The 12,500-nt window shown below is 44.8% G+C and overlaps 1 protein-coding gene across 1 annotated transcript in view; it reads right to left on the bottom strand.

Moving 5' to 3' along the window:
* Positions 1-12,500, bottom strand: part of nfatc3a (nuclear factor of activated T cells 3a) — a 65,966-nt gene that overhangs the window by 14,869 nt on the left and 38,597 nt on the right. Inside the window, exons 4-9 of the mRNA XM_056608114.1 lie at positions 10,588-10,787; positions 9,350-9,522; positions 7,755-7,895; positions 2,663-2,718; positions 1,818-1,944; positions 1-250 (exon numbers count right to left, since the gene is read on the bottom strand). The exon at positions 1-250 is cut by the window's left edge and continues 836 nt beyond it. Of these exons, the coding sequence (XP_056464089.1) occupies positions 1-250; positions 1,818-1,944; positions 2,663-2,718; positions 7,755-7,895; positions 9,350-9,522; positions 10,588-10,787 (947 nt within the window). The remainder of the gene's footprint in view (positions 251-1,817; positions 1,945-2,662; positions 2,719-7,754; positions 7,896-9,349; positions 9,523-10,587; positions 10,788-12,500) is intronic.

The following is a 12,500-nucleotide window of genomic DNA, read 5'->3' as shown; positions in this document are numbered from 1 at the left end:
TGAGGCAGGTGCTGGAAAGACGGGGAGCCCAGGGAAGGGCAGGGGCCCTGCAGGGGCAGGAGGCCCGGGCCAGGGCCCGCGGCCAGGCCCCTGGGGGAGCCGGACAGAAGGCCGTCAGAGGGGTGGCCCTGCTCCGGGGAAGGCAGCTGGGTGCACACCAGACTGGCAGCATGCGCCATGGGCATGGGCATGGACAGGGGCCGCACGGAGGGGTGGTCCAGGTCATCTCTGAGCTCCTGTTTCACCATGACTGGAGGAGGAGGAGGAGGAGGAGGAGGAGGAGGAGGAGGAGGAGGAGGAGAACACATGATGAGTGGAGGAAGGGTGTAGAATGCAGAGGGAAAAATGACTCTGCCGAGATGGGCTAACACACCACCCCAAAGCCCATTGCAAATTGTTTCCCGCATACTAGAAACTCATACACAATGAAACCACCTTAACCCTTGCGTGGGAGTTGACCTTTGACCGGTTTTAATTCTGGTTGATAAAATTTGAGTCAATAGATATGAATTCCTTAAATGAATGTTTGGAATATCAATTAAAGAAAATAATACACATTATCTACAGGCAATGCTTGCTGTATAGAGCTGCAGCTGCCATGCAAATTGGTAACCTATTTATTTTTACTCGGCTCGAGCTGAAAGAGCGAAGCATATGTTGACTGTTTGGCTGCCATCATGGGGATAGTTTTGAGGGACGTCAAATCCAGATCAGAGACTACACAGAACCAGTTCAGTGGTAACTTATAGAAATATAGAAATAAAGAAATAAAGCAATACAGAAATACATTAAGTACATATATATTGAATAAATATAGAATTTGTAGATCGGCTGGGCATACATTTAAACTTCTTATCATGATGAAAGAAAGTCATTCTAGAAGACTTTATTTCAGAGTGCAGAAACTATTCAGAAATTCAACTACGTTTTCAGATGTGTGTTACAACACAGGTTCATGGTGGAATCAACCTGTTTTTGCTTTTTCGCTCAATTTCACCCACTCATAACCAGCACGTCGAAAGTGATTGGCAGTGGGTGTTTTCACCACAATAAAGCGAATAGCAAGCCTCCTAACCATGGTGAGAACCTTCCAGCAAGCCTGACAGAGCAGACAAGCTGTACTCGACCTCCGATTGGCTGGCAGGCTCTGTCAGTGGGGGGAAAACAGGAACTGCCTGCGAAGAGTGGGCGCGCTTGCAGGCCCATCAACGTTTATTCAGGCATGCATGCATACTCACACACACACTTGCACACATAAGACACAAGCCTACAAACATACACGCACACACACACAGACACATTCTTAGCGCGCACACAAACGCTCACGGACACGCAAACACTCACACACTGTGGTGGTACTGGCTGTATTGCTAAAATATCACTTGCATTTCTCGGTAATCCGCCCACGCCCTTCTTAGTTTGACTCTCTTTTTCACCGTGGAAGAAATAATCATAACAATACTATCAGTTAAGGTAGGGATGCAGGGACTCTTTCTGAGTTTAAATAAGAAGAACCAGTGGGATGACTTTAAAAACACCACGACCTTTGGCCGGTGTGTGCTTACATTTCCTGGAGAGCAGAAAGTGCTTCTTGATGACTTTCCATCCGAATGCGAGCAGAAGATTGCATCAACAACAACATAGCTGGCAGGTGTGTGTGTGTGTGTGCGTCTGGTGACGTTGGAGGAATAGAAGAGAGCATTTCCAAACCACAGGTATATATATATGCCTCTTCAGGAGACAACCAGAATACCAGCTTCAGGAAGCAGTAAATGAGAAGTGTTTTTTATGTATTCTAATAATGGATTCGGTCTCACCTGACAGGTAGGTGAAGCGCTGGGATTGGCTCCTTTTCCTCTTGCCGTTGCACACGTAGAATTGAACCTGCACGGCAGAGCCTACGGCCTTGCTGTGGTACGGAGGCACCTCCACCACTATACTGCACTGTGGTAGAAGAAACAGCATTATAAAGGCTGGAGAACCTCCATCAGCAAACTGCACTTTAGTAGAAGAAACAGTTTTATAACATGTGGAGAACACCCACCACTATACTGCACTTTAGTAGAAGAAACAGTGTTATAACATGTGGAGAACACCCACCACTATACTACACTGCGGTAGAAGAAACAGTGTTATAACATTTGGAGAACACCCACCACTATACTACACTGCGGTAGAATAAACAACTTATAACATGTTGAGAACACCCACCACTATACTACACTGCGGTAGAATAAACAACTTATAACATGTGGAGAACACCCACCACTATACTACACTGCGGTAGAATAAACAATGCTATGCCATCTGGAGAACCTCCATCAGCATACTGCACTGCAGTAGAAGAAAGTGTTATAACATCTGGAGAACACCCACTACTATACTGCACTGTAGTAGAAGAAACAGTGTTACAACATGTGGACTACTTTACTACTTTACTTTACTTAACTTGACTACTTTACTTTACATACACTATCCTGTAGGTCTGCTTAGCTGAAACTAGTAAACATATTTTTTCAAAACGAATGACAATACTGATAATTAGTTACAATTACCGTCTACAGTTCAAATTTCAGACCTTTATTAATTGCTCGTTGGGAGGGTGGGGTCTATGCATGCACTAGAGCGACATCATCACGTTACACCAAACGGCCGTGCTTACTCCTTGAGCTCTGTCACGGATCACTTTCGCCTCCACCTCCCACTGTGGACGTCCGTCTGCAAAGAAGATCAAGAGCAGACATGAATGAATGCAATGCATTAATGTATCAATGAAAACAGGTGACAACTTAAAGCCAATTCATTAGATATGAATCCATGAAGCATTACAGGAGTGGAGGGAGGTCCAATACACAAGGAGTAGATGAAGGGGCAGCCGCAGACGGACTGAAGAAGACTACTTAACAGTCACGTCTGGTTACAGTCTGGTGAACACATGACGAATACAAAGAGAGAGGCGAAGAGACCATCATCCCTCCAAACTAAAAGGCTTAATGGAACGGACAGACTCCAACTCCTATTGGAATGATTGAAAAAGCAGCACTCGGACTCAGTTGTGGTTTGAAGTGAAGTAAGCCATGCCTTGTAAGACGGTCATATGAAAACAATGAGAAGTTGTTCAGAACTGTAATGGAAATTGAAGAAAAGGGGAATCATGTGGAGTTTCTGACTGCAGAGGGAATTAATAATACAGCCTCTAGGACTGAGAAAATAAAAGGATTAGCAGATTTATGACCCATCTTGCATCTCAACGTGCGGCTTAATCTGGGGTCATTTTTCTCCAGTGGTCCTGGCAGGTGGAGGTGGCTAAAAAACACACAAGATGTCTTCCAAAATAACCAAGTACCAATAAAACAGCTGGCATTTCCCCCGCAAACAAACCACGTGGAGAAGATTCTAGAACGATTAGGCAGCAATCACATGTCTTCATCATTCTTATTTAAATTTTTGTTTCGCCTGGAAAGAACGGTGCAGTGAAGCCAGTGGAATAATCCTGTTTGTTTTAAAACGGCTTCCGACCACTGCCAGATCTTTGGCTAGGAGACTTCCTTTGATTTTCCACTTTTCCTACTGATCTAATTATCTGGCCAGACATCGCAATGGCAGCGGCCGGGAGGGACGAGAGAGAGAGAGAGAGAGAGAGAGAGAGAGAGACAGTTGGGGGAGAGGACAGCGCATTGGGAAAACCGCTCCCGCTGCTCTCTTAGTGTGGTCAGAACAAGTCGGCAGAAGTCAAGCTCTTCAGTGGGACCGTCCAGAGGATGGACTCTCAGGAGGCCTCGCTCCCCCACACAGCCACAGCTGTGCTGTGCTGTGCTGTGAGTGCGTTGGTTTTGAAATGCCAACACGCAGTTTTATTTCCTTCACCCTGCTGACGTGGCGCGTCAAGGTCCGTGCACCTGTGCCGCTTCGGCCTCTCCTGTCCACTAAGAAGGGCCTCACGTGCCTTTTAAACACACAAAATCACACGTGCGGGCACACACACACACGCATGTGCGTGCACACAGTCGACTCCTTGCTTCATTTGATCCACAAATCGACCCTATTCTATCTTACCGTCCTCTACTCTACCCTCCTCTACTCGATGATGTCGTTGTTTTAGTAGGGTGTCTACTGCCACTGATGTCGTGCTACAGCTGATCTTCCCAGTAATCCTGCCCCATGAGCATCTATTGTGTGCATTGTGAGGACAGGGAGATCTGGGCTTGGGGTTGAAAGACAGTACTTATATCCTCATTGTCAAGCCAGCAACCTCAGGAGGCTCTCGGGCTGATGGCGGTGGGGTTGTTACGCTACTACGTTTGCTTTCACTAGACACGCGAGGTGCGAGGCTCCCGCGCGTGCGGCCAGAGCAACAGGCCCTAACAGGAACCTCATGCTGGGGGAGGGGGGGCAGTGAGGGTGGCCTACACCCTGCACAAGACAGGCAGGCACCGAGGGAGGGAGGGGGAAAGAGAAGAGACGTCTATTGTGTTGGCAGATGGAAGAAAAACAAACAATATCTGCTGTGTGTTAGCATAACTTGTGGATTGTAAATCTTTGTACTGGATGTGTAGCAACAACATTGATTAACAAATAGACAGAAAAAATAGCGGACACTGCTCCAGGCTGGCAGTGTTTAGGGTTTTTCGGAAACCGGCTCCGTTTGTATAAACTTGTGTGAAGTTTAAATACTTAATCCCATCACAGCGCTTGTTTTGAGTTCTTTTTTTTACTAAAATTTTCTTATTCTACGTTTATTTTCCAATTTAGAGCCCACAGAATGCAACATTGTAGGTTTTGGGCCTGCAGGGGAATAGAAGTACAAGGTTGGTGGGTAATTGCGGCTGGAGTTTGTGGTCTATGTGTGGTCGGGCTCTGGGACAACAGCAGACGATAAACAGCCCACTGTGTGACCCAGGAGAGGGTCGTCTCAGGGATCCTCTGCTTCACCTCTATTACACTTTAACGCTCATGCCAAACCACCTCTTCTGGACTGGAATTGGGCTTTTTTTCTTCTTCTCCCAAACAGGGAAACCATATCAATGGAGATATTCTACCCTAAAACTATGGGAGGCAGGAAAGCCCTATTCTACTTAACTTTCTGTTGAATATACTTTTAAAATTAAATTAACTGTGGTGTGTATGCGTTTGTTTTTATGTTGACTTTCATATAATATTAATAGCATAACTAATTATAGTTAAGCAATGCACACGTCCACCAACTGCATGTATCCCCAATGACATTGGATCTTTCATGAAGACAACTGTCACAATTCCTAGTCTAATACACACTGAAACATTTGATCTTATTTCAGGACAACTGTCATGATTCCTATTCCAGTACAGAGTGTACCATTGGATCTTGCTTGAGGACAACTGGTGCAATTCCTATGCCAGTAAATAGTGAAACATTTGATCGTATTTCAAGACAACTGTCATGATTCCTCTTCTAATACATTGTGTAACAGTTTTTAGCCACAACCCTTCATTTACAATATGTGCCCTCCACACACAACCCATTTCCCATGATTTCACCGTTGTTGTCTCTCTGTTCATAAAACATGGAAAGATTTACTCATTGTGCTCATTGGCCCTCGTCTCTACTTTCTATTCTTTCATCTTGCGCTCACCCCAATCAGTGCTGTTGTTCAGCTCAGCAGCCCAGATGAGGCCACGAGAAAGAACCAAAAGCACCGCCACAATCCCCCTGTTCTCTCACTCACTTCTTCCTCGCCTTCCCCCGTCACAATCTATACTACCTTCGTGCACAATGCGTGCACTCTTGTTTTTTCCGCCCCCCCCCCCCCCCCCCCCCCCCCCCCCCCCCCCCTAACCACGGGGGCCCTATATTTTCCGACAGCCTCTCGTAGGCCCTGACCACCGGGTACGGCTCTGCTTAGGAAGCAACTTTCTTGAGTCATGGTTCACCTCGTGCTCTTCCAAGAACTTTCAAAGAGCATTCCTGCAGGTCTGTGGTGTTCTTCTCTCAACAAAGAATCGTGACGGGGGAAGGTGCCTCCGTCCCACATCTTCATGCCTTGTGTGAACACACCGGCGCTGCTCTGCCTGATGAAGAAACCCTCGGCAGGCGGGGACTGGCACGGCACGTGTCATTCGTCTATGAGCGTTTCCACCCGGGAGAGAGATCCGTCGCTACACGTGTTTTACGACGGAGTCCTGTGCCACACGGCGGAACATCTACGTTCCAGTAAGCAGCTTGTGAAGGGATTTCTTAACTTTGTGTTCGGGCAACAGTTGTACAACTGTTTTTCAAAAAGAAAATGACTTACGGTATATATAATAATCGCATTAATAAATATGAGTTCACTTTTATGAATCCCATGCCAAATGATGACACCCAAATGAGAAATTAGGTATCCTGCTTGAAGCAAAGACTAATATTAAGATCGGTGTCGGAGCCAAATTGAAGTGAGCCTAGTGACCCACTTTTTGCTAAAAGTGTTAGCATCATTGTCTGTAGACAAATCCAGCCTAGACATTCTAAAACTGCCCTCAGCTGTAGTATAGATAGTAGTAGTAGTAGTAGATGCTACGGCTCTTCACAAAGACGTAGTAGTACTAGTATAGATTTTAAACCTTGCAGCTTTAAAATTGTACTATTTATGTATTGAGCATAATAATTATTATTTTTTGAAGGAACAAATTGCAAAACTTCCCAATCACAAAGGACTGACGTATGATGCTCGTAAAAGTCACGTACATAATGCAATAACACAGTGCTTTTTTAGGTGTATTCCAGCTCATACGGTGTAGCATTTCCCACCTTGTGTAATAAACACTGGACAGACTGTATTATTGCAAGGTGTAAATCTTGGGGGAGCGTGAAATGGCCCTGGGGAGGCCCAGTGTACTTGTTGAGACAATGCACCCAGCTAGGTCTGTTCACCTAGCACACATGAACTAGGGACTGGAAATGTGCTACACAACACAACACAAAATATGTTGCTCTCAAAGAACAATTATGTTCATTGTCAAATAGAAAAATATTTAGCAGTCCAATCCTGAATATGATGAATCCAAATAAATAATGAGAAGAATTCTGGCCATTTAAACCAGTGCCATGTTGTCCGTATTAAGCAATGAATGACCGATTCCAATGCATCCTGAAACAACTGGTAGTTATTTTAATTGTAAAACCAATAAATAAATAAATAAATAAATATATAATTTCTCTCTCTCTCTCTCTCTCTCTCTCTCTCTCTCTCTCTCTCTCTCTCTCTCTCTCTCTCTCTCTCTCTCTCTCTCTCTCTCTCTCTCTCTCTCTCTCTCTCTCTCTCTCTCTCTCTCTCTCTCTATATATATATATATATCATTCAAATTATATTTTCCTTTCTGTATCAATAATAGTTTGCCTCTCTATAAAATGAACAATATTTAGCCTCTCTAAGATCTAAATTATTTTTTGGCTCTGTACATAAATATTTACCCTCTATTTATCTAAATAATATTTCCCCTCTCTCAATCTTAAAAATAATTGACCTCTCTATGATATCAATCATATTTATGCTCTCCATATAAATAATATGTTGCCTCTCTATTTAAATTTCTCCCTCTCTTCACATAAATAATATTTCCCTTCTATATAATTAATAGTTCCCCTCTCTATACAAACAGGATTTTATCGCTCCATATAAATGGCATCTCTCCTCTCTAAATAATTAATTGTTTCCCCAGTTTAAATACAATGTTTACTCCTCTCTCTCTTTATGTATCTGACCAGTGGCGTGGTGCTGCGAGGAGATAAGTCTTACCAGGGCCCTTCTCCAGGAAGATGACCTTTGACTCGGGGAAGAAGTTGGAGCCGGAGATGACCATCTCCTCTCCCCCGCTGACCAGGCAGCTGGTCGGGCTGGACTTCTCCACCTGGGGCAGCTCCTGAGCCGAGCGCTGGGCTGAGGGAGGGGATCACGACACAGGGTCAGCAGGGACCACGCCTCGTGGTGCTTAGTGAGGGCTACTGCTAGGGTAGTGGTTTGCATCGGTTTATCTTGATGCAAATTGCACCAAAGCCTGAGCACGGCACACTGGGTAGTCTACTGCTTTTTTATCGGTTTGTGTCAGTTTACATGTGTGGTATTGTCTTCTTCTGTTTGTTCATAGATAAATTCTATTGTTTGTTATGTTGTTTCTTGTTGTAAATATACCCTTGTTACACTAAAATCGGTTACTCTTACTTACTGATTCTAAATCAGTGTTTCCCAACCACTTTGCTCATCTGAAGACCCACCACAGCCCTATTACCAATTCAGAAACACTAAACCACAAGTTGTCTTCCTTTGAACTAATACTGTGCTTTTACCACTAATATTTAGCATCATTTCTCACCAATACTAATATTGTAGTAGCCTAGCAGGGATTAAATAATAGGAGCAGAGGCATGGGTCAACTTCTATTCCTGGTCATTATTGACTAACAAAATCATATTTAAACAAATAGAATTTGTTCATATTAAAAAGAGTAGAATTGTAATCTTTATTTGTATTGTTCTGGGTATTAACCAGGAGCATGAAGGTCTTTATCTTTAGTACTCCCCAAAGCCTGCTCATGTACCTCCTAGTTTATGCCTTCCCCTGGTTGGGAATCTAAAGGACAGACTAGAGGAATGGTTTGACCAGAGGCAGGGGACAGGGTGGTATATTGGTGGAATATAAACAGTAGTATATTCCAGATGGTTATCAGGGGGTTCTTCTCTTGAGCAATATTTAAAGAGGCCAGACAGAGTATTACCTCAACATTCATGAATCAACAGGGGCGCTGATGTTGTACATTAGCCCTGGAATTAACAACTGAGATGTGTTCTTTGGTCAGAGTTTGTCTGGTTTGGGTACGATTGTAAATATGTGTGCCTGTGTGTGTTTGTATGTGTGCATGCTTTTGCCGTGCATGTGTAACAAAATGTTGTGCGTTGATTCCTATTCCAGTACAGGGTGTACCATTTTGATCATGCTTAAGGACAACTGGTGCAATTCTTATTCCAGTAAATAGTGAAATATTTGATCGTATTTCAAGACAACTGTCATGATTCCTCTTCTAATACATAGTGTAACAGTTTTTAGCCACAACCCTTCATTTAGAATCTGTGCACTTCACACACAACACATTTCCCATGATTCCACCGTCTCTCTGTTCATAAAACATGGAAAGATTTACTCATTGTGCTTGTGTGTGTGTTTGTGTGTGTGTGTGTGTGTGTGTGTGTGTATTTGTGTGTGTGTATGTTGGTGTAGTTGTTTATCTGTGTATCTGTTTGTTTGTATGTGTGTGTGTGTGTGTGTGTGCGTTCCCTGTGTATCCGTGTGTGTGAGTCAGCGGATACACAGGGAGCGGGTGAGTAGCGGACACTCACAGCACTCCACAGGGATGGAGGAGGCCTGCAGCGACAGCACCTTCCCGTTGGGCTGGGGGATGTGCACCCGGAACACCACCCGGACCCGCGTGTTCTTCCTGCCGATGTCCGTCTCCCCCTTCCGCAGCTCAATGTCCGAGTTGCGGAGCTTGAGGATGCCGGCGCAGTCGATACTGTGCGGTAAAGAAACAGAGAGCAGAGCTTTGAGCACCGCACCACACCACGGCGCCTCCACCACTGGCAGGGCTGGGAGAAACGCTTCAGTAGTGAGGGCTTGGGAGTGATAAAAAGACAACCACAGCTCAGTAGGGATCAGCAATGAGGGGTGAGTTAAGCTGTGAACACGATTTAGGGCCGCTGTGAAGGTGAAAATCGTCATGAAATCCATTCCCGTCAATTCCAGCTTCAAGGAAAACCAGAGGTTTGAGCAATAAGACCATCCAGGCGACCGTATTCAACATGAGTATTGAAATATACACTGCTGTTTTGTTTTTTGTACTGCTGGCTGTCCTTTACTTTCTATGGAAGCATATATGCAGCAAAATTCAAATGGCAATGCAATTTGCAATTTGCAATTCAATAAGTCATATTATGCAATTGACAATTCATTATGCAATTTAACAATGTAATTTGTAAATACGTTATTCAAAGTGCATTTTAATATGCAAAGTGACAATGAAATCCTCAGTAAAATTGGCAAAAGTTATAGAGTTATTGAGTTCCTTTATTCAAATTGAAAAGCTATAGCGTCCCCGTGATTGCATTGCACTTCGCCACGCTCCGTGTGTTGCAAAATTCAAATTACATTTCAATCCGCAAAACACTTTGCAAAACATTTTGCAAAACATTTTGCAAAACGTTTTGCGGATTGAAATGTCAAGTCTTGTCTCTGTCTTGTTTTGAAGCTCATTCTCATCTTCACATCTCATTCTCATCACATCGTTTTGTTCATTGATTTTTCGTGCTATTCATTTTGTTTTGTATTTCTTATTTATATTCTTTATTGAAAGATTTATTGATATATTTTTTATTGAAATGACTCTGATAAATGTAATCAATTCAAATGTAATCAATTCAATCTTGTTTTGTAGCGCTCATCTCATTTGAAGCTCATTCATTTCACGCTGGCATAAAGACTGGTGTAGATTTGTGGCCAGACTCTGTCCTCCCCTTGGCGGCGGTCAGAACAATGCGGTCTCGAGGCCCCATCGTAGTCCATGAGTGTTGTTGGACCGTACCTGGCCGTCATGTTGTTCTCCGGTAGGAGTGGGATCTCAAGGACTTTGGTGCTGGTGATGACGATCTCCTGGCTGGCTGTGGCCACCGTCTTGCCGGTGATCCGGTGCACCTGGTAGAAGGCGTGCGGCCGGAGGTAGCGGTCATCCGCTGTGCCGATGAACATCTGAAGGTTGATGGGCTTCTCACTGTAGCCAATGAGCTGAGGGAGAGAGAGAGAGAGAGAGAGAGAGAGAGAGAGAGAGAGAGAGAGAGAGAGAGAGAGAGAGAGAGAGAAATTCATATTACTTTTTGAACCCAGTGGAAATTGTTTCTGTTACAGTGTCAGTGCTGTCAAGTAAAGATAATGGAAAATAAAAAAATACAATGATTGATTGTGTAAACAAATAAGATATTGAAGAATGTTTTTGGAAATATTTGCAACAAAATTGCAAAATAAATATGTACACGGGTACAGATTTTTTTTATGGATCTAAATGGATAAATAAATAAATATAAGAGAGAGGGGGGGAATACAAGAAAGAGAGACGCTGAGTCAGACCGACAGAGAGAGAGAGAGAGACACACACAAACACATACAAACAAAGCGAGAGAACGAGACAGAGGGAGGGAAACAGCTGTGAACACCCAGGGTCGACTTGATGAGTATGCCCACATTTCCACCACTTTGTGAGGGAACAGTGTTTTTGGAGGGAGCCTAAATGTCAGGCTGTGCGGGGGTATTATTGGCGAGGCCGTTGGATATTCATCAGGGGCTCCACTGCCGAGGCCTTATCATTTGTTCCACTGTCACACCTTTTGAATTAGCACGGGACCCTTTACTCGGAACAATCATTTCCCAAATATTTGCAGCTGCACGAGGACCTGGAATCCTGGCCGCAGCCGTCTTTTCCAAGGTCTGGGTTTCTGGAGCGCAAGCGAGCTACCGCAAAGCTCTCATGACTGGAAGCAGGATCCGAGTTGGTCAGACACAAGAGAGAAAGAGAACCGGGGAAAAAACTAACTAAGACAGACCAGAGCTGGAAAGAAAAAGAGAAGTTGCATGATTTTAGCCTGGTGTGGTCTGTAAAAAAATAATAAACGTGCAAGTTTATTATTGGAATGTCCTTCAATGTATCCCAAAGGCCCCGGGAGCACATTTTAAGGGGGATGCTGTGGTTTATAAATAAAAACACAAAAAAAATAGCCTAAAGAAATAAATACAAAAGGAAAAGACATTAAACTGCCAATAAAACTGTCGGCAGCCCCTCAATTCCAGCTGAGGAGTCAGAGCCAACATGGCCGGTGAGCAGCACCGGGGTTGGCAGCGGCCCGCTGGATCTAAAACGTTGGCCTCCTCCTCCTCCACTGCTGCCAGCCAGCCGGGCAGGCAGGCAGGCAGGCAGGCAGGCAGGTGAGGGGAAGGGCCTGGGAAAGGGAGGGGCAGGCCAGAGGGTTTACTGGAGCACAACCCCACTCTAGCTCCAAGTGACAGAACAAACACGCGGCCCACACACTCCTGCCAGTGTTGGAATGTTGTGCTTGGCGGTGTGTGTGGTGGCAGGATGGCAACCTCCCTCCAACGTGCCCCCCCCCCCCCCCCAGACACACAACGCCATCCCCCCTAAATCCTGGCGGAGGAGGGGGAGGCCAGAGGAGGTGGGGGGGAGGAAGGGCTAACTGGGCCTTTCATTTACGTTTCACCCCAGGAAACAGAAAAGCCCCAGGCTGAGCCGCAGTGAGCCGCTGAAGCCCCTCTTCTGGTAAATATTGCGTCACGCAGCCCTGTGTCAATGTTTGGTACGGCAGCGAGCGAGGTGGAGGCAAGGGGAAGTAGCTGTACATATGTCTTTTGTCAATTGACATCCCCAAAAGCAGCTTAAATATAAAAAGGCTCTAAATTGGTCGCAATTAGGGCCCTGGAAACACATGCACC

This window comes from Gadus chalcogrammus, chromosome 14 (assembly GCF_026213295.1).
Source record: "Gadus chalcogrammus isolate NIFS_2021 chromosome 14, NIFS_Gcha_1.0, whole genome shotgun sequence".
NCBI classification, from domain to species: Eukaryota; Metazoa; Chordata; class Actinopteri; order Gadiformes; family Gadidae; genus Gadus; species Gadus chalcogrammus.
The sequence above is the reverse complement of the archived record's forward strand: the minus strand, read 5'-3'. Positions and strand labels throughout refer to the sequence as shown.